Genomic DNA, 27,348 nt, shown 5'->3' on the forward strand with positions numbered 1-27,348 from the left:
CAGTATTAGCCGTTCCGTTTAACTTGATTTCTATGTCTGTATGAGGTGCGGTGAAGACAAGTATCAAAGCCGACTTAATGGCATTGCGGCAGTCCTGCCCAGGTGGCATCAAGAGAAGGCCAAATCTCTAAAAGACCGCGTTCCCCAGATGGGTATTGTTTAGAGATTATAAAACAAAAGAAGAAGAAGAAAAAAAATTATCTGATCAATTGCAGGGAAATGCCTTCCTGGAGTGCGGTGTTCCCAATTATTTGACAGTGTATTGTCAGCTAAACAGAAATAAGGGCACGGAACTGTATCTCCTGTGTGAAGCTTATCATTTCCATCTTTATGATTCAGAAATCATAAGGACCTTGGAGCTCACAAGCGTGTGAGCTGACAGCGAGTCTTCGTCTTCCTCCTCTGTCCTGCTGCAGCCATCTCTGGCCTCAGTAGAAACAGGAAAGCCTGGGCAGTCCAGCTGCTCTCAGGCCCACTTCCAAAGCTTTCTGGATAAGCAGGCGCACACATCCCCTCCCCCTGGGGAGTCTGGTCTACGCCATTGCAACCGGGGGCCCGGAACCAGCCCCGCCCGGGCGGGGCAGCGGATCACAGTGGGGCCCTTTGTGACCCGTCCCTGTGACACCCAGGCATAGCCGGCACCGACACGGCGGCCCCGCAGTGTCCGGCAGGACAGCGAGGCGACAGGGCAGGAGTGTGCGGGTCTGGCGAGGAGCCCCCGAGCGCAGCCCACGTCGTTTCACTCTACCCTTGGCAGTCCCACGGCTGCCCCCTCCCCACCCTCAGCCCTCACTGCACGAGATGGTGAGGAAACCTCCTAAACGACCCAGGGTGGCCTGGGCTGAGAGTAGGGCTCCCCAGGAGAGAAGACCTTCACCGGAGCCCTACCAGGTGACTGAGGTGCAGCCACTGTATGCTGGTGAGTGAGGGTCCCCAGCAGGGTGGGCAGGGCTGGGGCAGTGAGTGCCCCCTGCTCGACACCAGGGCCCCTTGTCCTGACAGGCACGGGCAGGCTGTGTCAGGGGAGCGGGCCCAGGGCTGGAGCGGGCAGAGCTCCTTCCTTTGCTTGTGCCTGCCTTTGGCCCCTCTACAGCGCTGCTCACTCTCTTCCTTGGTTAGATGATGACTGGCTGCCTGTTTATGAAATGGAAAAGGAGGCCATAGATTGCATTGAAGCCTACGTCATCAGCGAGGAAAAGGTAATAGCAGCCATCTCCGTCTTGGCTGTGCCTGCATCTCCAGATGGTCTTTCTGGCTCTGCCTTCAGGCTGCAGGAGGGCTGCTGGCTGGGCAGAGCGGCTGCTGCCCTGCGGGCCTGCCACACTGCGCCACACCCTGCAACACTCGGTCCCTCTGACCGTGGCGCTCTGTGCTCATACTCCTTGGTCTCTTGTGTGCCTGCCAGGATCTGGTGCAGAAGATGCAGTTCCTGAACTGCATCTGCTCACTGTGCAGCACCGCTGGAAAGACGGGCTTGACAGACAGCCTGGATGTCTTCTGCTTCCTAAACAATCTGACAGAGAACATTGAGGTGAGGGGACATGGCACCCAGGAATCTGCGCCCTGTGAGGGGCACAGGGCAAGGGGAGAGGGAGGCAGGGAAATTGTGCACGGACACCGATGTGCCCCAGATGGGACTCCAGGTGTTGCTGAGACCTCAGCAGTGGAGGTGGAAAGCAGCATCTGGGTGCCCGTGTTGGTCAAGGGGCACTGGGGCTACTCAGGCCCTACCAGCCGGTGCCGGGTTTGCTGGTGCTGGGTGCTGGTGGCTGCCAGGTGCCATCCCGGTTGTGCTTTGCAGGCTCTACTGTGCGAGGAGCCCAAGGAGCAGCTGAACACTGCCCTGAGATACCACTGCATGAATGCTATTGCTGCCTTGAGGTACCTGCCCAGCCCCTGGTTTTGCCAGCACATCCCCAGGGCTCGATCCTGGTGGCCCTGACACAGCTCTCCGCTGGGTCTTGGCTCTTGCCCCAGAGCTGGTGGCATCAGGACTGTCCTCTGACCCAGGCCAGCCCCGTGGAGGAGGAGGTGCCTCCTGGCAGGGCTCCCCATCCATCCCAGCACCGAGGCACTGCTCCTAACATCAAGGTCTCCCTACTTGCAGTGAAGTGAACGCAATTGCAGAAGACGAAATGCTACATCTCTTAAACGTGTGCTGCAGTGTCATCTTCTACCTTCCTCCAAGGAGGGAATTGAACATTTGCCTCTACAACCATGTACGTACCAGTAGGTGCAACTACTGAACCTCAGGCCTCTGGGCTGCTCCCTGGATTCTTTGTGTCCAGAGGTTAAGAAAGATCCTTGCAGGGCAGGCTCCCGCCCTTGCTGCCCCTCACTCCTTACCTCTCACGCCCTGGGCCCGGCAACACTCTGTGCTTGAAGCCTGGTCTGTGCACAGCAGCTTTGCGGCTCTGCAGCCCCTGGGTGTGAGTGTCCTTCCTTGGCAGCCAGAGGGGTTCACAGCAGTCTCCTGGTGGTGAGAGCGACCTCTGAAAGACTTCCACAAAACCCACTGTTCTCTTTGCAGACCCTGAATGCTATGGACAACATGCTGCAGATTATGCTAGACAGCCATCCCAGCCATCCCATCAGCAGCGTCAATAATTGGCTGCAGAGTATCTTGGAGGTCTGTCTGTTGTAGAGCTCTGCCCCCAGAGGTCCCTTTGGTAGAATTTGAGCCCTCTCCTTGGAAACGGCACTGGCAGCAGCTGGAGCCGGCAAGCGGCCCCAGTGGCAGTAGCCCCAAGATGGGCTTGGCTCGAGCTCAGGGTGCCTGAGTCTGGATGGATGCCGTGGTTCCAGCCAGGAGCTCGGCAGACCTGCTTCTGCTGGAGTGGGCATCAGCAGTCCCAGCTAACCAGCAGCTCCTCTCCTCACAGTTGCTGCTGTCCTTCACCTTCTCCGGGGCCAGAATTGTGCGTGAGAGGGCTATGAAGCAGGTCTGGAAGCTTTGCGGTTTCATGGCCAGCACTTTCAGGCAGCAGGTAAGGAGACGTGAACATTCCAGCCTGCTCCCTCTTCCTCTTTTTGCATCCCAGAGCTGCCTCTACAGCTTAGGGGTATCTGAGAGACAAGCTTGGGCACTGAGAGACAAGGTGGGGGCCCTCAGCATGTTTCTGCCCTGAAGCAAGTGTCTTCTTTGGCCCTTTTCCTCTCGTCTTCTCCCTCCACACTATGTTCTCACACTCAGTCTGACTTGTCTTCCCTCCCTTTTCTCCCTCCTACCATAGCTGCTTAGAAGATTCCTCCGCACTCCTCAGATTACAGGCATCGTCCTCATAACCCTTGATAAGACCATTGCTGACTGCAGCTCTGAGGACAAGGAGTATGCCAGGATTATACTGGATATGGTTTTGAAAGACCCTGGCACCTGGCTAACAGAAGTAAGCGCTCAGATGCTCTTGGGCATCCGTAGCCACTTTAAGTCAAGCCAGAGCACTGGGAAGAGCAGTAATCTCAGTGGCAGCAGGGCAAATCTCCTTCTGTCTCCTTCTCCTTCTGTCCTCCCAACAGGTGCCAGAGATTCTGGGGTACCTCTGCAGAAAGCTGAAAAGCAGCAGCACATCAGTTCAGGCAATCCTCCCGTCACTGCTTGACGTGCTGGCATGCCAGTTTCCCAGAGATGTGTTAACAAGCGTATTGACCCACCTACCACACAGTGACAGGTACCAGCCCTGACAACCCCCGAGGAGCAGGCGCTCCATCGCACTGTGCTTTCCAGTGCCAGTGGACCCCTCAGGGCTGCAGCAGCTCACACCCACCAAGGCAGCCCACAGCCTCTCGTCAGGCTCCTGCCCTGCCCCTCGGGGAAGGCCACCTCAGCCCCTCCTGCTTGCCCAGGCCGGGTCCTCAGACCTCCTCAAGCACGCGAGGTGTCAGAGCCAGGGCTGCAGCACAGCCTGGGGCCTGCTGGTTCTGCCTGAGCCATGGCGCTGTGGCTGAGGCAGCCCTGTTGACACAGCATTGCTCCCTCTTTGCAGCGCTACCCTGGAGATCTGGAAGATGGTGCTTACCATGCCGGAATCTTCAGAGAAAATCTTGGATGAACTGCGCTGCCTTCTCCAGGACGAAGAGCCATGCACGATCATCACAGTGGGGCTGGGCTTCCTTCGTCTGACTGTGAGTTACACGGACAAGGCATCGTGCTGTCCTTCAGGGCTCTCTTTGCCCAGCTCCCTGCCTCCCGCTGCCTTCCTCCCCAGGCTGGAAACTTGGGGCAGGGCAGAGGCAGAGTTGAGGCTGTGGCTTAGGCTAGGGAGAGGCATGGCCTCCGCAAGGCTGAGTAGGCTGCAGGGCCAGAGAGGGAAAGTTCCCGTGGCCACCCATGTATGGTGCCATTTTTGTGCCAGCTTCTCAAAGGTCGATTGCTCTTCAAAGGCGTGAGAGCAAGAGTCTGTGCTGGTCCGAGGGCAGGAGGAGCAAGCCTTGTGCCTGGCAGCACAGCTTGGTTGTTCTCGGTGATGTGAGGCCTCCGTGCAGGGGCCCAGCCTGGCCGCTGTGCAAAGCTTCTTCTACCAAGGCTTACTTTCAGACCCTCCAGTGCTCCCTTTTCTACCAGCAGCAGCAGGCACTCTCTCCAGGTGCCACAGCAGAAATGCGGACACCAAATGGGCAGTGAGTGCCCTGAAGTCATTGCTGAGGGCCAGCCCTGTCTCAGCTGTGGTGTGGTGCCTGGGAAGCTCTGCTTCGACCTGGTGGGGTGGCTGGGGAAGCACTTGAGGCACAGGCACCCCGTGCTGGAAACCTGTTGCACTGCTTTGTGCATGGCCGCACAGCGCCTTTGTGCAGAATGTGACTCTGAAGCATCTACTTTTGCATCAGCCATGCCAACGATATGCTCTTCCCTCCACTGCTGTTTGTGATCTGAAGCCATCTGAAACCAGCAAAGAGCAATGGGCAGGGCAGCAATAGCGGTGGCTGGGGTGCAATTGGCTGCAGTGACAGCAGCATTCTCCCCGTGTTCTTGCAACAGGTGCCAGAGATTCTGGGGTCCATCCAGAGAAGCCTGGAAAGGAGCAGCAAATCACCTCAAAAGACGCTCTTCTCACTGCTTGACAGTCTGACCATCCAGTTTCCCAGAGAGGTCCTGAGGAGTGTTTTGATCGACCTTCCCCAGTGTGAAAGGTACCAGCCCAGACAGCCCCGTGTGTTTGTTCCCTGAGAAGAGCAGGGCTCAGAGACGCTCCTGCTGCCAGAGCCAAGGAAAGCTGCAGGACACCCCCGAGGAGCAGGCGCTCCATCGCACTGTGCTTTCCAGCGCACTGTGCTTTCCTCAGGGCTGCAGCAGCTCACACCCACCAAGGCAGCCCACAGCCTCTCGTCAGGCTTCTGCTCTGCCCCTCGGGGAAGGCCACCTCAGCCCCTCCTGCTTGCCCAGGCCGGGCCACCAGACCTCCCCAAGCACGCGGGGTGGCAGGGCCCGGGCTGAAGCACAGCCTGGGGCCTGCTGGGCCTGCGTGAGCCATGGCGCTGTGGCGGAGGCAGCCCTGCTGACACAGCATTGCTCTTTGCAGCGCTACCCTGGAGATGTGGAACAGTGTGCTTCCCATGCTGGAATCTTCAGAGAGGATCTTGGATGAACTCAGCAATGTTCTCCAGGACCAACAGTTGTGTGAGATATTTAATGTCACCACAGCGGAGTTGGGCCTCCTCCGCTTCACTGTGAGTAACTGGACAAGGCACCGTGCTGTCCTTCGGGGCTCTCTTTGCCCAGCTCCCCGCCTCCCCCTGCCTTGCTCCCCAGACTGGAAACCTGAGACAGGGCTGTTGCAGCAACAGAGACACGGCTGGGGCTGGGGAGAGCCATTGCCTCCATGCAGGCTGAGCTGGCTTTAGTGCCTGTGGCCACCCTCGGCTGGTGCCTCTCTTGTGCCAGCTCCTGCTCCTCAAAGGCTTCTGAAGGCCAGAGGGCAGGAGGAGCAGGCCAGAAAGTCATCCTGCATAGTGCTAGGCCTGGGGCACAGAGGGATGGTGGAGCCCTCCAAAGGCGCTGCTGCCCCAGGCCACGCTGTGTCTCCCAGTGCCCAGCCCTGAGCTGCAAGAAGAGCCAGGAGCTGCAGGGTGCAGGGAGTCCTGCTGCCTCTGCCTGGCTCTCACTGCTTGCCTTTGTTTCAGGTGATGCACCCTACTGAAGAGATGCTGAAAGAGCTGTGTAAGCCTGCAGTCCTGCAGAGGCTTCTGAACATTGAAAGCCTGCCACTGCTCTGTCTGGTGCTCAGAGGCCTGGTCCTGCTGTCCAAGAGATCTGAGATGGTGAGCAGGACCTAGTCAAATTAAGCCCTCCTGTTGAGGAGCCTGGCGCTGGAGTGGAGGGCAACACTGTGCCTTGGGGTTGCCTGAGACTCAGGAGTCGGGGTGATGGCCTGGTGGGGCCTGGTGGCTGCCTGGGGAGATTTCCAGGAGCTTTCCAGATGGGTTACCTGGGGGCCTGTTGGAAAAGGCGGTGGCCGAGCAGGGGCCATGGCGTTCTTGCTCACCTGCCCTCCTTCTCCTGTCTTCCCCATCGCTATAAGTGCACGCCTGCCCATAGTCTGCCGCTGCCATTCCTGTGGCAGCTACCAGCAAGCAAAGCGTGTAGCTGGTGCTCTGTAATCAGAGGTTTTAGGCCAGGGTGGCCACTGTCCTTTTGGTGAGAAGGAAATCTGTGTTTTGTACAGGCAAGTGTCATACGAGCCCTGCTTCCAGACATCATGGAGACCCAGCAGTTTGCCAACACGCCCATTACTCTGAAGGTGCTGAACATCTTCAGAAATGTAGTGCGCCACCTGGAGAAGAGGCATGCCAGTCCCATTGCTCTGGAGCTGGCTGAGAAGATTCTGCCTCTTTTTAATCATGTAAGTCTGCCGTGGGAGGCTGATCTCCGTGGGTGGGTGCTCGACCAGAGGGCGTTCTCCTTTCTTTGCTTCTCCAGCTCTCGAGAATGAGATGTCTTCTGGGCTCTGCAGCCCAGCAGGCCTTGTCCTTGGCAGCGTAGCTTGGTTGTTCCTCGTGATGTGAGGCCCCTGTGCTGGGGCCCAGCCTGGCTGCTGTGCTAAGCATCTTCTGCCAAAGGGTACTTTCAGACCCGCCAGTGCTCCCTCCTCTACCCGTGCCAGGCATTCTCTCCAGGAGCCACAGCAGGGAGCTGGAGGCTGAGTGGGCAGTGTGTGCCTTGGAGGCACTGCCGAGGACCAGCCCTGTCTCCTTGACAAGATTTTCTTGAGGAGCGCTGCTTTGACCTGCTGGGGGGCCTGGGGGCACAGGCACCTTGTGCTGGAAACCTGTTGCACTGCTTTGCACGACTGCACAGCGCCATGGTGCAGAATGTGACTGCAAAGCATCTCCTTTCACATCAGCCACGCCTCCGCTCGTGCTCGCCATGGGCAGTGAGAGTGCGTTGCTGAGGTCTGCGTGTTCCCCCTCAGGTGTCAAGTGAAGTGCGAGAAGGCTCCATCCGCCTCTTCAAAGATACGATGGACGCTGTGCTGTGGTATAAGAAGGGAAACATGAAGAAGGCTGTGCGCAGGGCCCTGCTGCCTCTGCTATTTCAGATGAGTGACGAGACCCCGAGAGTAGCACAGGTACAAATTACAGACCTGACCAAAATGCAGGCAAGGATGTGCTGACACCTCAGCGGTGGCAGCGATGGTCTGGGAATTGAGAGCGAGTTCAGCAAGAACTCAGACGCTGGGAAGCGTGTCTGTGGTGCCATCTCCCTGCATCTATTGTTGTGTAGGCATCTGGGGAAGCACTCGTGGCTTGTGCAGAATTCCTGAAGTGGAAGGAGCTCAAGCACCGGGCCCGGCAGGAGTACATAGCAGCGATCAGGAGGTGTTTGGTAAGGACACAGCCCCCACCTTTTTGCTGGGGGAAAGGGGATGCTGGCAGGAGGGGTTGCACCTGCATCTGGGGAGGCTCTGCAAGTCCCATGCCTTTCTGCTCTTCTCCAGCTGCACCAGGACAAGAGGACAGTGGAGGAATACCTGTGGCAGAGCCTGCCATACCTGAAGGATTCTCAGACCTCCTTGCGATGCGAAGCTGTCAAATTCATCAGTGAGCCCAACCCCTGAGTCCCTTTTTGGGCCCTGCCCTAGCAGCAAGGCGTAGCCCTGCGGCCCCCGGATACAGCCTGCTCGTGCTAGTAGCCCCAATGGGTGCCTTGCTCAGGTGCCCCCTCGGGCACCATCCCTGCCTGCAGCACGGGAGGGGATCAACTGGGCTGGCTGGGCTGCAGTTTGTGCTCTGGGGAGTGTGTTGGAGAGTGGGCGTCTGACGGGAGCTCTTTCCCTAGGGCTGGCTGTGCAGCAATCTGGGGAACAAAGTGAGGAAATGCTGAATGAAATCTGCAGTGGTGAGTGAGGGCAGTGCTGCGTGTGCTGGGGCGGGGGGCAGGGGGCTGAGCTTGGGCAGCATGCAGCTGTGCCTTGCTCTGCTGCAAGGAAATGCTGCAGGGACAGAGGAGCATTCCTGGGGCAGGTAGGGCACTCCTGAGCAGTGGCTTCCAGCTGATCCCTCAGTCTCACATGCTACTCTGGGCCTGGAAGAGCAATGAGTCGCGATGGTACGGTCAGGAGGTGCTGGTGGGTTTCATCTCTGTTCTGTTTCCTTCTGTTGCAGCCTTTCAGCCTTTGGAAGATGACATCTGTCTGGCAGTCCGTTCCCTGGCAGCCGACACAATACAGATGCTGAGACATCAAAGGCAGCAGGAGGCATCAGGACGGAGCAGGCTCGCAGCACTCTGCTGCTGCCCCTGCATAACCACCTGAAATGTAATTCTAGAACAGTGACATTGCCATGACACGCATTCCTGTCATGCAAGACAGACCCCCTTAACAACGCAAGGAGTCCAGGAGCTCCTTGACAGACATCTTGAAACAAAGAACAGGAACCTGCTGGTTGAACTGGGTCTGTAGTTAGTGACTGACTAAGGCGAAAAGTACACCAGAAAGCCTTTGTGAAGAAGACTTGGAGAAGACCTCTGCCTGTGACCACCAGAGAGCAGAACGCATGCATGCAGAGGCGGAACATATCATAATGATTTCCCCGACCTAATTGGAACATTATGACGACATCTTGGAACTGTTCAAGCAAGCTCAACCCACCTGTTGTGTCATCTTACCTATATGTATGATTTGGTGTGATAAATAAGCAACCAACAAGTGTTTCGTTGTGCGAGTTAGGAGTCATCACCCTCGCACCCGGCACCATAATAAACATACCTACTATATAACTTTACATGCCTTATGGAGTTTGATTTTGTATGTCACATCTGTCCTTACAAAGAAGACTCGGATTGCAAAGCCATTCCCTTGGTGTCCTCCCGAGTTGAGCTTATGTGCAAGGTTTCTGTAGCGGTGGGCTGTAGGAGTGCATCCTCAGCACGTCTGCTGACGATACTCAGCTGGGAAATGCTGTTGATTCTCTCCAGGGGGACCAGAGGCCTCGGGTGGAGATACAGATCCTTTGGAGAACTGGACACTCAGCAACAGCATGCAGTTCCACTGAAAAAAATAAAAAAAAAAAATCCCAAACCGGCATTCATCATTCCTAAGAACCTCGTGGCCTTTCTTCAAACTCTGTCAAGGCCACTACGCCCTCCGTGTACAAAATAAGACTAACTTCATGGGTGGACACGTACGCAGCCCTGAACAAGATACCTGCTCATTTTGCTGGGCCTGTGACAGATACAAAGCAAGAAAGTAATGGTTCTCCTAGCTTCTTGCAAAGCTGAAGTGCTGGGAAGCAAAGCTTCTGCTTCTCAGTTGTGCTGTGTGCCTGAGCATGAGCGTCATGTGGAATAAGACAAATGGGTTTGTATTTCAAGGGGAAAAAAAACATCTTTTCTTTTCTTATATCTGGGAGACCCAGAAATCCAGACTCAGAGCTCTATCTCTGGTTTTCAGTTTGCATTTCAAAACGGGGCAAAGAATGATTCTGCAAACCTTCTTTGCTGACATACAACTCTTAAAATAACAGTAATATTATTTTTACTACTAATGAAATCAACAAAACGGAGGTTGAGTAAATGCGTAGGGAGAAGAGTCACTTGAGGAAATTTCTCATATGAACTGATTTGGTACTCTGGTGGGAAGGCCCTTGTGCACAAGAACTGAGGAAGGAGAGACTGAGTTGGAATACTACAGGCACTGGTAAAGAAATAGAAAGCAGGAGATACAGGAGAGCAAGGAGTTTGGATGGCATCGTGGGCCGCCTACATGGTAAATGGTCAGGCTTTTGCATATAGATGGCATTTGCTTGGCTATAAAGAATAGAGAGGGAAGGGGTTGGCAGGCTGTAGATGCGACTGCCTAAGCAAAGACTGCCATCAGAGATACACGGAGCTGCACAATTTACCAAACGAGCAAACACAGCATGCATTCAATTGAAGGGCAAGATTTTGCTAAGCTCTCATCTACCTGTGGCAATAACCTACTTTGTAACAGAAATCCTCGCTCTGTGTCCTTGAGCTACTGACTTTCCTACTACTCATCCTGACTTTTTCTTCCTGCATAACCTTGTGAAATAATCCCTTCCTTTTGGCACTCTGAGTTTTCTGTCTCAATAGCAAATCTCCATAGTATGACAAGGTTGCTAGCAAAAGCTTTTGGACAAGAGCAGTCCAAAGACCAGATGTTAAAAACAGCGTCTTCCTAACGGATGGTGCTCTGTCATCAAAACAGGGGTCCTGGTGGCCGAGAAGCTGGACATGAGCCAGCAGTGTGCACTTGCAGGCCAGAAGGCCAACTGTGTTCTGGGCTGCATTAAGAAAGGGGTGGCCAGCAGGGAGAGGGAGGTGATTGTCCCCCTCTGCTCACATCTTGTGAGGCTCCATCTGCAGTTCTGCATCCAGACAAAGGACCCCCAGTACAGGAGGGACGTGGAGTTCTTGGAGCGGGTCCAGAGGAGGGCCACTGAGACGATCAGAGGGCTGGAGCACTTCTCATATGAGGAAAGGTTGAGGGAACTGGGCTCCTCTTGCGGAAGTGGGTTTTCATGTCACTTCTTCGTATCTCCTTCATGCTCATGTAACTAACTCCACAACGTACTGTGTAATCAATGCAAGTCACTTACTCCAAGTGGCACTGGTGGCATGATGGGTGGAGGGAACCTTCCCTTTAAACACTTAGCACCGGCAGTCGAGGTGCTAAAAGGACCTGCGTATCAGTACTATTGATTACTCTGGGAGCAGCTCAAACCCACTCCTTTTCAGTCATACTATAATGCTCTTCAGAGCCTCTTCAGAGCTCGACTCCAGAATGCAAGAGGACGGCCTCAGGTATCTCCTGCGGCCTCTCTCCAGCAGCAGTCTAGAGGATGTTTTTTACATCATGTCCCATCCTTACTGGCCCCACGGTCACAGCTCTGCCTATCTCCTGTTTAATTTGCTCAAAAGCCTGCTGCTGACTGGGGCCCCACCTAAAATTCTTCTTCTTCTGCATCACCTGATGAAGAGGTCTTACAGTGAGGCTATAGTTCAGAACACGCATTCTCCAAAAGCCCACTGTGCCCAGAAGAGATCACGGCTCTTTCTTACAAGAGCGGGGAGACACAGCTGTAATCTTGTTGACCGCATCTGCTGGGATGTGACAATGCCCGTCTTGCCAAGTTACGCCTAAGAACTGAATTTCCTGTGCGGGTCCCTTCACTTTGCTTCGCTTAATAGCAAAACCAGCTCATAGAACAATCTGTGCTGCTTAACATCTTCTGTCTACAGCAGCTGTTCCAAAGGCCCACCAGTACCCGCTGGGCTCCATAAAACATCCCCTTCTGAGGAAATCAATACCAAGTATCCACAGAGCGCCTGCGCCAGTTTCAATAGAGTGCTTTTGCCAGTCTTTACCAGTGAGGCTTATTTTGGCCTCCAACACAGTCAACTCTTGGGAGCCCCCAGTCACTCCAGAAATATAAATTACTGCTGTGCCTTTGTGACTCAGGGGTGTTAAGAGTGCACTGTGCACCGGTGCCCACAGTGCACTCGTATTTCCGTGGTTCTGATGTGCTGCGCCATGGAATCCACTCAGTTCAGTACACTCCATTATCCCTTTCCACCCCCTGGCTGGGGGCAGGGCCCCTCTAATTGTTGCCTCTGTTGTTCTCCTCCTGTGAATCATGATCATGGTCCTTTCAGCCTTTGCTGTGCCCCACAGATATTAAAAGAACCTCCTCTGCCTCCTATAAATCGGAGCGAGACACATGTAAATACGCTTTGGTTCATGTTTGTGTTCCATTTCTGTGACCTTATCCACTTATAAGTGCTATGGAGGCATTCTGCAAGACTAGAAATGCAGACGGGATGGAATATAGTCAGAGCAAAACGTGGCCCGTGCCAGAAATAACAGTCAAAATCCATTCTATCTCATCGGTCAAAGTCATTGTACAGTTTATACTGAAACCTAAATGTCCATATCATGTATGAACAATCTCAGCAATTGTAGACAACAAACAACACAAGAGTTTCCTTTTGAACTTCTTGCCATTCCTCCTGGCTCAAATCAGTTCCTCATTCCAACCAGAGCTCAATACCTTGACTTGGGTTTTCCATATTGCTGCCTGGAGGCCTCGACAGATCTGAAATGGGCTGCATTTGAAGTGAACTGGTGGGCAGAAGGGAAAATAGATAGTCTTTCCGTGTGGGTCTGCATATGGGAACGGGCAATAAAGACTGCTACCCGAGTCTTTCCTCAGGGCGGAGAACACACGTCTGTCCATATGTTTCTGGAAGGGCAGTAGATTACTTCTTGCACCGCAGGCTTATTTTCTGGAAACAGTTTCTCTTGTTTGCTTCAGTTTTTATTTGTTTGTTTGTTTGCTTTGGCTGGTTGGTTTGTTTGTTTTTTTAAAGTAGGACAGCAGCTTGTCTACAGCAGGTATGGACCAAGTTTTTGTGTCTTCTGTCACAGTGGATGAAGGATTATCTGCTGGCCCTAAATGCTGGGCACAGCTGACCTAAACAAGAGGTTTAAAATGCCGTGTAGTCAGTGACGGGGGATGCAGGTGATCTGCAGGGCAGAGAACAAAAATATTAGATCGAGTAAATTAGAGAGTAGCCTCCTGGTCATTTGTTTTCAAGAAAGACAGTCAGAACTCGAGCAGAAGCAGGCTTCATAGGGATGCAGAGCACAGAAATCCTGTGCTGTGAGAAGGAAGATGGCTGAGTCTAGCAAACAAAGCCTGACACGCAGGTGAGGTGAGGTGAGGCGAGGTCTGAGGTGCAATACGGTGGCTTCCATCAATCGTGTGTGTTCTCCACACAGCCAGGGGAGTGAAACTGCTATTTAAATTGAAGGACAGTGCTCCACAATTGCCACAACAGGATAAGCTGCCACTGATTAAACTTGGGGGATGAGGAGTAATGGCCTAAAAGATGAACATAGGAAGTTCCATACTAACATGTGGAAGACCTTCTGTACGGTAAGGGTGACGGAGCGCTGGCACAGGTTGCCCTGAGAGGCTGAGGAGTCTCCTTCTATGGAGATATCCAAGGCCTGGCAGGATGCCTACCTGAGTAGGGTATCCCGCTGTAGCAGGGGGGCCGGACTGGATGATCTCTTGAGGTCCATTCCAACCCCTGTGATTCTGTGAAGATTTTAGCCTGCCAAGAGATGCAGACCTGGAACTATGTTGTGGTTTTGTGATTTTTGTTGTCAGTATTCCACATCAGAACATCATGTGGACCAGTGGGAGTTAACGAGTTAATGTTCTGGTTCCGTTTACTGCTGTGGACTCTTTGAGCATCCTGATGGGAGGGGAGGGGACGGCATCCCCGGACGAGCTGGCGGGCAGAGGCAGCGGGGTGGAGCTGCGGACACGACCCGGAGCGGCTGCCTCTCCCCATCTGGCCCGGCTCCGCCGTCTCGGCTCGCCGCAGAGAAAGCACGTGCTTTCCCTCGCACTATCGTGGTTTGACTCTCATTTCTTGATACTCTTGTCTCTCTCGTTTTGTTTGGTTTAGTTAGATTCAGTAAATTACCCTTCCTCCTGAGATCGTTGTCGTTGTGTTTTCTTTCTGTTAAAACTACCGGCTAGCTCTCTGCCCTTCCGCCTCTCCCGGAGCGCACGTGGCCCGGGGCCGGCCGGGTCGCGGCAAACCGTTCGTGCCTTTTTTTTTTCCTCTCTTCTTCCCGGGTCCTGTGCCCCCTGTCACGGACTTATATCTAAGGATAACCCGTGACAAACTAGCTACAGAAGAATAGTGCAGTGAGAGAGAGCACAGAAGAAGGGAACTATTTCTCTTCTGAGCACGAAATAGTTGACATAAAGCTTGATATAAAACGTTAAAATGCAGCTGTCTCCAGAACTCGAAAAGGGTCTTGCTGGTTCTGGCCAGTGCTGCCATTTCTGTGTTTTCAGTGTTTTCCCCATTATTTAAATACATTAAATAAACGTCAGAGATTTAAATCAATATGAGCATGTTGCTTTACTGCTGCAAATTGCTTTGCTTGTTGCTTTACTGCCTGCCCAGAGAGGTGGTGGAGTCGCCATCCCTGGCAGTGTTCAAGAGGCGTCTGGATGAGGCGCTGTGAGATATGGGTTAGTGCTTGTGGTAGCAGTGGTCATGAGAAGACAGTTGGACTAGGTGATCTTATAGGTCGTTTCCAACCTTGTGATTCTGTGATTCTATGATTCTGTGATTCTGTGAAATACATGCATTTTGTGAAACACACCAGAGCAGAACAAGGAAGCCACGGGTTTCCAGTAATGGAAAGGATGGTCTTCAGATCCTGCTGATGTGACTTGGCCAGTTTTTTCTGAGGAAAACCAGTCCTACGGAAAACCTGGCCAGTTGCCCAGCAGCTGTCACGTATCTTTCTGAAGAAGGCATTTACTTTCACACCGCATCAAGTGTTCCACCCCAATCATATCTCTCCATATTTGAATTTTCCATTACAGTAGCTAACAACGCCACAAAGTGGGTCAGCAGCGTCTACTTCGTCGGCTTTGAGTTCAGCTACAAACAGTTGAATGGAACAGCAATTTAGCACAGGCCTGCACATAAAGCTATAACCAAAAAATGACATGCATCATCAAAATTTCATCATCAAAATTTCTTATTAGAGGCACCACTTTTTAAAATATTTTCTTATGAGACAGTGTGTCTTTGTGTGACAGGCTTGTGGCTAGAGGTTTTACACGTCAGCAAGCTCACATATGGTGGATAAAAAATGATTTAGGCACTCAGGTTATACAGAACCGAGAAAAGATTGCTATTGCATCCTCATTCACCAAAAAAAACCAAAAAAACAAACCAGAAACCCCAAACTCCCTACAAATTATAGCCATCTAGTTTTCAAGCAGACCATCTGAAAATATGAAAAATTGTCCCAACCCAGGCAAACTACAATCCAAAGAACCAGAGTTTATGTATGTTCTGCAAAGTTACCAGATCTTCAGTTAAAATCTTTCATTATTCTCTTCTGCTCATTTTGTGGCTCTGTAAGGCTTCTTAAGCCTTAATATCAGTATTAGCCGTTCCGTTTAACTTGATTTCTATGTCTGTATGAGGTGCGGTGAAGACAAGTATCAAAGCCGACTTAATGGCATTGCGGCAGTCCTGCCCAGGTGGCATCAAGAGAAGGCCAAATCTCTAAAAGACCGCGTTCCCCAGATGGGTATTGTTTAGAGATTATAAAACAAAAGAAGAAGAAGAAAAAAAATTATCTGATCAAGTGCAGGGAAATGCCTTCCTGGAGTGCGGTGTTCCCAATTATTTGACAGTGTATTGTCAGCTAAACAGAGATAAGGGCACGGAACTGTATCTCCTGTGTGAAGCTTATCATTTCCATCTTTATGATTCAGAAATCATAAGGACCTTGGAGCTCACAAGCGTGTGAGCTGACAGCGAGTCTTCGTCTTCCTCCTCTGTCCTGCTGCAGCCATCTCTGGCCTCAGTAGAAACAGGAAAGCCTGGGCAGTCCAGCTGCTCTCAGGCCCACTTCCAAAGCTTTCTGGATAAGCAGGCGCACACATCCCCTCCCCCTGGGGAGTCTGGTCTACGCCATTGCAACCGGGGGCCCGGAACCAGCCCCGCCCGGGCGGGGCAGCGGATCACAGTGGGGCCCTTTGTGACCCGTCCCTGTGACACCCAGGCATAGCCGGCACCGACACGGCGGCCCCGCAGTGTCCGGCAGGACAGCGAGGCGACAGGGCAGGAGTGTGCGGGTCTGGCGAGGAGCCCCCGAGCGCAGCCCACGTCGTTTCACTCTACCCTTGGCAGTCCCACGGCTGCCCCCTCCCCACCCTCAGCCCTCACTGCACGAGATGGTGAGGAAACCTCCTAAACGACCCAGGGTGGCCTGGGCTGAGAGTAGGGCTCCCCAGGAGAGAAGACCTTCACCGGAGCCCTACCAGGTGACTGAGGTGCAGCCACTGTATGCTGGTGAGTGAGGGTCCCCAGCAGGGTGGGCAGGGCTGGGGCAGTGAGTGCCCCCTGCTCGACACCAGGGCCCCTTGTCCTGACAGGCACGGGCAGGCTGTGTCAGGGGAGCGGGCCCAGGGCTGGAGCGGGCAGAGCTCCTTCCTTTGCTTGTGCCTGCCTTTGGCCCCTCTACAGCGCTGCTCACTCTCTTCCTTGGTTAGATGATGACTGGCTGCCTGTTTATGAAATGGAAAAGGAGGCCATAGATTGCATTGAAGCCTACGTCATCAGCGAGGAAAAGGTAATAGCAGCCATCTCCGTCTTGGCTGTGCCTGCATCTCCAGATGGTCTTTCTGGCTCTGCCTTCAGGCTGCAGGAGGGCTGCTGGCTGGGCAGAGCGGCTGCTGCCCTGCGGGCCTGCCACACTGCGCCACACCCTGCAACACTCGGTCCCTCTGACCGTGGCGCTCTGTGCTCATACTCCTTGGTCTCTTGTGTGCCTGCCAGGATCTGGTGCAGAAGATGCAGTTCCTGAACTGCATCTGCTCACTGTGCAGCACCGCTGGAAAGACGGGCTTGACAGACAGCCTGGATGTCTTCTGCTTCCTAAACAATCTGACAGAGAACATTGAGGTGAGGGGACATGGCACCCAGGAATCTGCGCCCTGTGAGGGGCACAGGGCAAGGGGAGAGGGAGGCAGGGAAATTGTGCACGGACACCGATGTGCCCCAGATGGGACTCCAGGTGTTGCTGAGACCTCAGCAGTGGAGGTGGAAAGCAGCATCTGGGTGCCCGTGTTGGTCAAGGGGCACTGGGGCTACTCAGGCCCTACCAGCCGGTGCCGGGTTTGCTGGTGCTGGGTGCTGGTGGCTGCCAGGTGCCATCCCGGTTGTGCTTTGCAGGCTCTACTGTGCGAGGAGCCCAAGGAGCAGCTGAACACTGCCCTGAGATACCACTGCATGAATGCTATTGCTGCCTTGAGGTACCTGCCCAGCCCCTGGTTTTGCCAGCACATCCCCAGGGCTCGATCCTGGTGGCCCTGACACAGCTCTCCGCTGGGTCTTGGCTCTTGCCCCAGAGCTGGTGGCATCAGGACTGTCCTCTGACCCAGGCCAGCCCCGTGGAGGAGGAGGTGCCTCCTGGCAGGGCTCCCCATCCATCCCAGCACCGAGGCACTGCTCCTAACATCAAGGTCTCCCTACTTGCAGTGAAGTGAACGCAATTGCAGAAGACGAAATGCTACATCTCTTAAACGTGTGCTGCAGTGTCATCTTCTACCTTCCTCCAAGGAGGGAATTGAACATTTGCCTCTACAACCATGTACGTACCAGTAGGTGCAACTACTGAACCTCAGGCCTCTGGGCTGCTCCCTGGATTCTTTGTGTCCAGAGGTTAAGAAAGATCCTTGCAGGGCAGGCTCCCGCCCTTGCTGCCCCTCACTCCTTACCTCTCACGCCCTGGGCCCGGCAACACTCTGTGCTTGAAGCCTGGTCTGTGCACAGCAGCTTTGCGGCTCTGCAGCCCCTGGGTGTGAGTGTCCTTCCTTGGCAGCCAGAGGGGTTCACAGCAGTCTCCTGGTGGTGAGAGCGACCTCTGAAAGACTTCCACAAAACCCACTGTTCTCTTTGCAGACCCTGAATGCTATGGACAACATGCTGCAGATTATGCTAGACAGCCATCCCAGCCATCCCATCAGCAGCGTCAATAATTGGCTGCAGAGTATCTTGGAGGTCTGTCTGTTGTAGAGCTCTGCCCCCAGAGGTCCCTTTGGTAGAATTTGAGCCCTCTCCTTGGAAACGGCACTGGCAGCAGCTGGAGCCGGCAAGCGGCCCCAGTGGCAGTAGCCCCAAGATGGGCTTGGCTCGAGCTCAGGGTGCCTGAGTCTGGATGGATGCCGTGGTTCCAGCCAGGAGCTCGGCAGACCTGCTTCTGCTGGAGTGGGCATCAGCAGTCCCAGCTAACCAGCAGCTCCTCTCCTCACAGTTGCTGCTGTCCTTCACCTTCTCCGGGGCCAGAATTGTGCGTGAGAGGGCTATGAAGCAGGTCTGGAAGCTTTGCGGTTTCATGGCCAGCACTTTCAGGCAGCAGGTAAGGAGACGTGAACATTCCAGCCTGCTCCCTCTTCCTCTTTTTGCATCCCAGAGCTGCCTCTACAGCTTAGGGGTATCTGAGAGACAAGCTTGGGCACTGAGAGACAAGGTGGGGGCCCTCAGCATGTTTCTGCCCTGAAGCAAGTGTCTTCTTTGGCCCTTTTCCTCTCGTCTTCTCCCTCCACACTATGTTCTCACACTCAGTCTGACTTGTCTTCCCTCCCTTTTCTCCCTCCTACCATAGCTGCTTAGAAGATTCCTCCGCACTCCTCAGATTACAGGCATCGTCCTCATAACCCTTGATAAGACCATTGCTGACTGCAGCTCTGAGGACAAGGAGTATGCCAGGATTATACTGGATATGGTTTTGAAAGACCCTGGCACCTGGCTAACAGAAGTAAGCACTCAGATGCTCTTGGGCATCCGTAGCCACTTTGAGTCAAGCCAGAGCACTGGGAAGAGCAGTAATCTCAGTGGCAGCAGGGCAAATCTCCTTCTGTCTCCTTCTCCTTCTGTCCTCCCAACAGGTGCCAGAGATTCTGGGGTACCTCTGCAGAAAGCTGAAAAGCAGCAGCACATCAGTTCAGGCAATCCTCCCGTCACTGCTTGACGTGCTGGCATGCCAGTTTCCCAGAGATGTGTTAACAAGCGTATTGACCCACCTACCACACAGTGACAGGTACCAGCCCTGACAACCCCCGAGGAGCAGGCGCTCCATCACACTGTGCTTTCCAGTGCCAGTGGACCCCTCAGGGCTGCAGCAGCTCACACCCACCAAGGCAGCCCACAGCCTCTCGTCAGGCTCCTGCCCTGCCCCTCGGGGAAGGCCACCTCAGCCCCTCCTGCTTGCCCAGGCCGGGTCCTCAGACCTCCTCAAGCACGCGAGGTGTCAGAGCCAGGGCTGCAGCACAGCCTGGGGCCTGCTGGTTCTGCCTGAGCCATGGCGCTGTGGCTGAGGCAGCCCTGTTGACACAGCATTGCTCCCTCTTTGCAGCGCTACCCTGGAGATCTGGAAGATGGTGCTTACCATGCCGGAATCTTCAGAGAAAATCTTGGATGAACTGCGCTGCCTTCTCCAGGACGAAGAGCCATGCACGATCATCACAGTGGGGCTGGGCTTCCTTCGTCTGACTGTGAGTTACACGGACAAGGCATCGTGCTGTCCTTCAGGGCTCTCTTTGCCCAGCTCCCTGCCTCCCGCTGCCTTCCTCCCCAGGCTGGAAACTTGGGGCAGGGCAGAGGCAGAGTTGAGGCTGTGGCTTAGGCTAGGGAGAGGCATGGCCTCCGCAAGGCTGAGTAGGCTGCAGGGCCAGAGAGGGAAAGTTCCCGTGGCCACCCATGTATGGTGCCATTTTTGTGCCAGCTTCTCAAAGGTCGATTGCTCTTCAAAGGCGTGAGAGCAAGAGTCTGTGCTGGTCCGAGGGCAGGAGGAGCAAGCCTTGTGCCTGGCAGCACAGCTTGGTTGTTCTCGGTGATGTGAGGCCTCCGTGCAGGGGCCCAGCCTGGCCGCTGTGCAAAGCTTCTTCTACCAAGGCTTACTTTCAGACCCTCCAGTGCTCCCTTTTCTACCAGCAGCAGCAGGCACTCTCTCCAGGTGCCACAGCAGAAATGCGGACACCAAATGGGCAGTGAGTGCCCTGAAGTCATTGCTGAGGGCCAGCCCTGTCTCAGCTGTGGTGTGGTGCCTGGGAAGCTCTGCTTCGACCTGGTGGGGTGGCTGGGGAAGCACTTGAGGCACAGGCACCCCGTGCTGGAAACCTGTTGCACTGCTTTGTGCATGGCCGCACAGCGCCTTTGTGCAGAATGTGACTCTGAAGCATCTACTTTTGCATCAGCCATGCCAACGATATGCTCTTCCCTCCACTGCTGTTTGTGATCTGAAGCCATCTGAAACCAGCAAAGAGCAATGGGCAGGGCAGCAATAGCGGTGGCTGGGGTGCAATTGGCTGCAGTGACAGCAGCATTCTCCCCGTGTTCTTGCAACAGGTGCCAGAGATTCTGGGGTCCATCCAGAGAAGCCTGGAAAGGAGCAGCAAATCACCTCAAAAGACGCTCTTCTCACTGCTTGACAGTCTGACCATCCAGTTTCCCAGAGAGGTCCTGAGGAGTGTTTTGATCGACCTTCCCCAGTGTGAAAGGTACCAGCCCAGACAGCCCCGTGTGTTTGTTCCCTGAGAAGAGCAGGGCTCAGAGACGCTCCTGCTGCCAGAGCCAAGGAAAGCTGCAGGACACCCCCGAGGAGCAGGCGCTCCATCGCACTGTGCTTTCCAGCGCACTGTGCTTTCCTCAGGGCTGCAGCAGCTCACACCCACCAAGGCAGCCCACAGCCTCTCGTCAGGCTTCTGCTCTGCCCCTCGGGGAAGGCCACCTCAGCCCCTCCTGCTTGCCCAGGCCGGGCCACCAGACCTCCCCAAGCACGCGGGGTGGCAGGGCCCGGGCTGAAGCACAGCCTGGGGCCTGCTGGGCCTGCGTGAGCCATGGCGCTGTGGCGGAGGCAGCCCTGCTGACACAGCATTGCTCTTTGCAGCGCTACCCTGGAGATGTGGAACAGTGTGCTTCCCATGCTGGAATCTTCAGAGAGGATCTTGGATGAACTCAGCAATGTTCTCCAGGACCAACAGTTGTGTGAGATATTTAATGTCACCACAGCGGAGTTGGGCCTCCTCCGCTTCACTGTGAGTAACTGGACAAGGCACCGTGCTGTCCTTCGGGGCTCTCTTTGCCCAGCTCCCCGCCTTCCCCTGCCTTGCTCCCCAGACTGGAAACCTGAGACAGGGCTGTTGCAGCAACAGAGCCACGGCTGGGGCTGGGGAGAGCCATTGCCTCCATGCAGGCTGAGCTGGCTTTAGTGCCTGTGGCCACCCTCGGCTGGTGCCTCTCTTGTGCCAGCTCCTGCTCCTCAAAGGCTTCTGAAGGCCAGAGGGCAGGAGGAGCAGGCCAGAAAGTCATCCTGCATAGTGCTAGGCCTGGGGCACAGAGGGATGGTGGAGCCCTCCAAAGGCGCTGCTGCCCCAGGCCACGCTGTGTCTCCCAGTGCCCAGCCCTGAGCTGCAAGAAGAGCCAGGAGCTGCAGGGTGCAGGGAGTCCTGCTGCCTCTGCCTGGCTCTCACTGCTTGCCTTTGTTTCAGGTGATGCACCCTACTGAAGAGATGCTGAAAGAGCTGTGTAAGCCTGCAGTCCTGCAGAGGCTTCTGAACATTGAAAGCCTGCCACTGCTCTGTCTGGTGCTCAGAGGCCTGGTCCTGCTGTCCAAGAGATCTGAGATGGTGAGCAGGACCTAGTCAAATTAAGCCCTCCTGTTGAGGAGCCTGGCGCTGGAGTGGAGGGCAACACTGTGCCTTGGGGTTGCCTGAGACTCAGGAGTCGGGGTGATGGCCTGGTGGGGCCTGGTGGCTGCCTGGGGAGATTTCCAGGAGCTTTCCAGATGGGTTACCTGGGGGCCTGTTGGAAAAGGCGGTGGCCGAGCAGGGGCCATGGCGTTCTTGCTCACCTGCCCTCCTTCTCCTGTCTTCCCCATCGCTATAAGTGCACGCCTGCCCATAGTCTGCCGCTGCCATTCCTGTGGCAGCTACCAGCAAGCAAAGCGTGTAGCTGGTGCTCTGTAATCAGAGGTTTTAGGCCAGGGTGGCCACTGTCCTTTTGGTGAGAAGGAAATCTGTGTTTTGTACAGGCAAGTGTCATACGAGCCCTGCTTCCAGACATCATGGAGACCCAGCAGTTTGCCAACACGCCCATTACTCTGAAGGTGCTGAACATCTTCAGAAATGTAGTGCGCCACCTGGAGAAGAGGCATGCCAGTCCCATTGCTCTGGAGCTGGCTGAGAAGATTCTGCCTCTTTTTAATCATGTAAGTCTGCCGTGGGAGGCTGATCTCCGTGGGTGGGTGCTCGACCAGAGGGCGTTCTCCTTTCTTTGCTTCTCCAGCTCTCGAGAATGAGATGTCTTCTGGGCTCTGCAGCCCAGCAGGCCTTGTCCTTGGCAGCGTAGCTTGGTTGTTCCTCGTGATGTGAGGCCCCTGTGCTGGGGCCCAGCCTGGCTGCTGTGCTAAGCATCTTCTGCCAAAGGGTACTTTCAGACCCGCCAGTGCTCCCTCCTCTACCCGTGCCAGGCATTCTCTCCAGGAGCCACAGCAGGGAGCTGGAGGCTGAGTGGGCAGTGTGTGCCTTGGAGGCACTGCCGAGGACCAGCCCTGTCTCCTTGACAAGATTTTCTTGAGGAGCGCTGCTTTGATCTGCTGGGGGGCCTGGGGGCACAGGCACCTTGTGCTGGAAACCTGTTGCACTGCTTTGCACGACTGCACAGCGCCATGGTGCAGAATGTGACTGCAAAGCATCTCCTTTCACATCAGCCACGCCTCCGCTCGTGCTCGCCATGGGCAGTGAGAGTGCGTTGCTGAGGTCTGCGTGTTCCCCCTCAGGTGTCAAGTGAAGTGCGAGAAGGCTCCATCCGCCTCTTCAAAGATACGATGGACGCTGTGCTGTGGTATAAGAAGGGAAACATGAAGAAGGCTGTGCGCAGGGCCCTGCTGCCTCTGCTATTTCAGATGAGTGACGAGACCCCGAGAGTAGCACAGGTACAAATTACAGACCTGACCAAAATGCAGGCAAGGATGTGCTGACACCTCAGCGGTGGCAGCGATGGTCTGGGAATTGAGAGCGAGTTCAGCAAGAACTCAGACGCTGGGAAGCGTGTCTGTGGTGCCATCTCCCTGCATCTATTGTTGTGTAGGCATCTGGGGAAGCACTCGTGGCTTGTGCAGAATTCCTGAAGTGGAAGGAGCTCAAGCACCGGGCCCGGCAGGAGTACATAGCAGCGATCAGGAGGTGTTTGGTAAGGACACAGCCCCCACCTTTTTGCTGGGGGAAAGGGGATGCTGGCAGGAGGGGTTGCACCTGCATCTGGGGAGGCTCTGCAAGTCCCATGCCTTTCTGCTCTTCTCCAGCTGCACCAGGACAAGAGGACAGTGGAGGAATACCTGTGGCAGAGCCTGCCATACCTGAAGGATTCTCAGACCTCCTTGCGATGCGAAGCTGTCAAATTCATCAGTGAGCCCAACCCCTGAGTCCCTTTTTGGGCCCTGCCCTAGCAGCAAGGCGTAGCCCTGCGGCCCCCGGATACAGCCTGCTCGTGCTAGTAGCCCCAATGGGTGCCTTGCTCAGGTGCCCCCTCGGGCACCATCCCTGCCTGCAGCACGGGAGGGGATCAACTGGGCTGGCTGGGCTGCAGTTTGTGCTCTGGGGAGTGTGTTGGAGAGTGGGCGTCTGACGGGAGCTCTTTCCCTAGGGCTGGCTGTGCAGCAATCTGGGGAACAAAGTGAGGAAATGCTGAATGAAATCTGCAGTGGTGAGTGAGGGCAGTGCTGCGTGTGCTGGGGCGGGGGGCAGGGGGCTGAGCTTGGGCAGCATGCAGCTGTGCCTTGCTCTGCTGCAAGGAAATGCTGCAGGGACAGAGGAGCATTCCTGGGGCAGGTAGGGCACTCCTGAGCAGTGGCTTCCAGCTGATCCCTCAGTCTCACATGCTACTCTGGGCCTGGAAGAGCAATGAGTCGCGATGGTACGGTCAGGAGGTGCTGGTGGGTTTCATCTCTGTTCTGTTTCCTTCTGTTGCAGCCTTTCAGCCTTTGGAAGATGACATCTGTCTGGCAGTCCGTTCCCTGGCAGCCGACACAATACAGATGCTGAGACATCAAAGGCAGCAGGAGGCATCAGGACGGAGCAGGCTCGCAGCACTCTGCTGCTGCCCCTGCATAACCACCTGAAATGTAATTCTAGAACAGTGACATTGCCATGACACGCATTCCTGTCATGCAAGACAGACCCCCTTAACAACGCAAGGAGTCCAGGAGCTCCTTGACAGACATCTTGAAACAAAGAACAGGAACCTGCTGGTTGAACTGGGTCTGTAGTTAGTGACTGACTACGGCGAAAAGTACACCAGAAAGCCTTTGTGAAGAAGACTTGGAGAAGACCTCTGCCTGTGACCACCAGAGAGCAGAACGCATGCATGCAGAGGCGGAACATATCATAATGATTTCCCCGACCTAATTGGAACATTATGACGACATCTTGGAACTGTTCAAGCAAGCTCAACCCACCTGTTGTGTCATCTTACCTATATGTATGATTTGGTGTGATAAATAAGCAACCAACAAGTGTTTCGTTGTGCGAGTTAGGAGTCATCACCCTCGCACCCGGCACCATAATAAACATACCTACTATATAACTTTACATGCCTTATGGAGTTTGATTTTGTATGTCACATCTGTCCTTACAAAGAAGACTCGGATTGCAAAGCCATTCCCTTGGTGTCCTCCCGAGTTGAGCTTATGTGCAAGGTTTCTGTAGCGGTGGGCTGTAGGAGTGCATCCTCAGCACGTCTGCTGACGATACTCAGCTGGGAAATGCTGTTGATTCTCTCCAGGGGGACCAGAGGCCTCGGGTGGAGATACAGATCCTTTGGAGAACTGGACACTCAGCAACAGCATGCAGTTCCACTGAAAAAAATAAAAAAAAAAAATCCCAAACCGGCATTCATCATTCCTAAGAACCTCGTGGCCTTTCTTCAAACTCTGTCAAGGCCACTACGCCCTCCGTGTACAAAATAAGACTAACTTCATGGGTGGACACGTACGCAGCCCTGAACAAGATACCTGCTCATTTTGCTGGGCCTGTGACAGATACAAAGCAAGAAAGTAATGGTTCTCCTAGCTTCTTGCAAAGCTGAAGTGCTGGGAAGCAAAGCTTCTGCTTCTCAGTTGTGCTGTGTGCCTGAGCATGAGCGTCATGTGGAATAAGACAAATGGGTTTGTATTTCAAGGGGAAAAAAAACATCTTTTCTTTTCTTATATCTGGGAGACCCAGAAATCCAGACTCAGAGCTCTATCTCTGGTTTTCAGTTTGCATTTCAAAACGGGGCAAAGAATGATTCTGCAAACCTTCTTTGCTGACATACAACTCTTAAAATAACAGTAATATTATTTTTACTACTAATGAAATCAACAAAACGGAGGTTGAGTAAATGCGTAGGGAGAAGAGTCACTTGAGGAAATTTCTCATATGAACTGATTTGGTACTCTGGTGGGAAGGCCCTTGTGCACAAGAACTGAGGAAGGAGAGACTGAGTTGGAATACTACAGGCACTGGTAAAGAAATAGAAAGCAGGAGATACAGGAGAGCAAGGAGTTTGGATGGCATCGTGGGCCGCCTACATGGTAAATGGTCAGGCTTTTGCATATAGATGGCATTTGCTTGGCTATAAAGAATAGAGAGGGAAGGGGTTGGCAGGCTGTAGATGCGACTGCCTAAGCAAAGACTGCCATCAGAGATACACGGAGCTGCACAATTTACCAAACGAGCAAACACAGCATGCATTCAATTGAAGGGCAAGATTTTGCTAAGCTCTCATCTACCTGTGGCAATAACCTACTTTGTAACAGAAATCCTCGCTCTGTGTCCTTGAGCTACTGACTTTCCTACTACTCATCCTGACTTTTTCTTCCTGCATAACCTTGTGAAATAATCCCTTCCTTTTGGCACTCTGAGTTTTCTGTCTCAATAGCAAATCTCCATAGTATGACAAGGTTGCTAGCAAAAGCTTTTGGACAAGAGCAGTCCAAAGACCAGATGTTAAAAACAGCGTCTTCCTAACGGATGGTGCTCTGTCATCAAAACAGGGGTCCTGGTGGCCGAGAAGCTGGACATGAGCCAGCAGTGTGCACTTGCAGGCCAGAAGGCCAACTGTGTTCTGGGCTGCATTAAGAAAGGGGTGGCCAGCAGGGAGAGGGAGGTGATTGTCCCCCTCTGCTCACATCTTGTGAGGCTCCATCTGCAGTTCTGCATCCAGACAAAGGACCCCCAGTACAGGAGGGACGTGGAGTTCTTGGAGCGGGTCCAGAGGAGGGCCACTGAGACGATCAGAGGGCTGGAGCACTTCTCATATGAGGAAAGGTTGAGGGAACTGGGCTCCTCTTGCGGAAGTGGGTTTTCATGTCACTTCTTCGTATCTCCTTCATGCTCATGTAACTAACTCCACAACGTACTGTGTAATCAATGCAAGTCACTTACTCCAAGTGGCACTGGTGGCATGATGGGTGGAGGGAACCTTCCCTTTAAACACTTAGCACCGGCAGTCGAGGTGCTAAAAGGACCTGCGTATCAGTACTATTGATTACTCTGGGAGCAGCTCAAACCCACTCCTTTTCAGTCATACTATAATGCTCTTCAGAGCCTCTTCAGAGCTCGACTCCAGAATGCAAGAGGACGGCCTCAGGTATCTCCTGCGGCCTCTCTCCAGCAGCAGTCTAGAGGATGTTTTTTACATCATGTCCCATCCTTACTGGCCCCACGGTCACAGCTCTGCCTATCTCCTGTTTAATTTGCTCAAAAGCCTGCTGCTGACTGGGGCCCCACCTAAAATTCTTCTTCTTCTGCATCACCTGATGAAGAGGTCTTACAGTGAGGCTATAGTTCAGAACACGCATTCTCCAAAAGCCCACTGTGCCCAGAAGAGATCACGGCTCTTTCTTACAAGAGCGGGGAGACACAGCTGTAATCTTGTTGACCGCATCTGCTGGGATGTGACAATGCCCGTCTTGCCAAGTTACGCCTAAGAACTGAATTTCCTGTGCGGGTCCCTTCACTTTGCTTCGCTTAATAGCAAAACCAGCTCATAGAACAATCTGTGCTGCTTAACATCTTCTGTCTACAGCAGCTGTTCCAAAGGCCCACCAGTACCCGCTGGGCTCCATAAAACATCCCCTTCTGAGGAAATCAATACCAAGTATCCACAGAGCGCCTGCGCCAGTTTCAATAGAGTGCTTTTGCCAGTCTTTACCAGTGAGGCTTATTTTGGCCTCCAACACAGTCAACTCTTGGGAGCCCCCAGTCACTCCAGAAATATAAATTACTGCTGTGCCTTTGTGA

At 54.0% G+C, this 27,348-nt stretch overlaps 2 protein-coding genes across 4 annotated transcripts; both read left to right on the plus strand.

Annotated features, from left to right (window-relative positions):
- Positions 1 to 608: 608 nt before the first annotated feature.
- Positions 609 to 11,175, plus strand: LOC149912874 (maestro heat-like repeat-containing protein family member 7). 2 transcript variants are annotated; one of them, XM_090131718.1, is made up of 19 exons: positions 609 to 919; positions 1,120 to 1,199; positions 1,406 to 1,531; positions 1,802 to 1,881; positions 2,108 to 2,219; positions 2,531 to 2,629; positions 2,883 to 2,987; positions 3,234 to 3,386; positions 3,517 to 3,668; positions 3,984 to 4,122; positions 4,976 to 5,127; positions 5,517 to 5,664; positions 6,118 to 6,255; positions 6,660 to 6,836; positions 7,407 to 7,562; positions 7,718 to 7,819; positions 7,932 to 8,034; positions 8,273 to 8,332; positions 8,599 to 11,175. In XM_090131718.1, the coding sequence occupies exons 1-19, from the start codon at positions 802 to 804 to the stop codon at positions 8,745 to 8,747; spliced, it is 2,349 nt and encodes a 782-aa protein (XP_089987844.1). In that variant the 5' UTR covers positions 609 to 801; the 3' UTR covers positions 8,748 to 11,175. The 2 variants fall into 2 exon arrangements, with proteins under 2 accessions (XP_089987844.1, XP_089987843.1); XM_090131717.1 differs by having other exon boundaries at positions 1,406 to 1,881.
- A 4,871-nt stretch (positions 11,176 to 16,046) lies between these two features.
- Positions 16,047 to 26,613, plus strand: LOC149912875 (maestro heat-like repeat-containing protein family member 7). 2 transcript variants are annotated; one of them, XM_090131714.1, is made up of 19 exons: positions 16,047 to 16,357; positions 16,558 to 16,637; positions 16,844 to 16,969; positions 17,240 to 17,319; positions 17,546 to 17,657; positions 17,969 to 18,067; positions 18,321 to 18,425; positions 18,672 to 18,824; positions 18,955 to 19,106; positions 19,422 to 19,560; positions 20,414 to 20,565; positions 20,955 to 21,102; positions 21,556 to 21,693; positions 22,098 to 22,274; positions 22,845 to 23,000; positions 23,156 to 23,257; positions 23,370 to 23,472; positions 23,711 to 23,770; positions 24,037 to 26,613. In XM_090131714.1, the coding sequence occupies exons 1-19, from the start codon at positions 16,240 to 16,242 to the stop codon at positions 24,183 to 24,185; spliced, it is 2,349 nt and encodes a 782-aa protein (XP_089987840.1). In that variant the 5' UTR covers positions 16,047 to 16,239; the 3' UTR covers positions 24,186 to 26,613. The 2 variants fall into 2 exon arrangements, with proteins under 2 accessions (XP_089987840.1, XP_089987839.1); XM_090131713.1 differs by having other exon boundaries at positions 16,844 to 17,319.
- The last annotated feature ends 735 nt before the right edge of the window (positions 26,614 to 27,348 follow it).

This window comes from Phasianus colchicus, chromosome Z (assembly GCF_987193195.1).
Source record: "Phasianus colchicus chromosome Z, bPhaCol1.hap1.1, whole genome shotgun sequence".
Classification (NCBI taxonomy): domain Eukaryota; kingdom Metazoa; phylum Chordata; class Aves; order Galliformes; family Phasianidae; genus Phasianus; species Phasianus colchicus.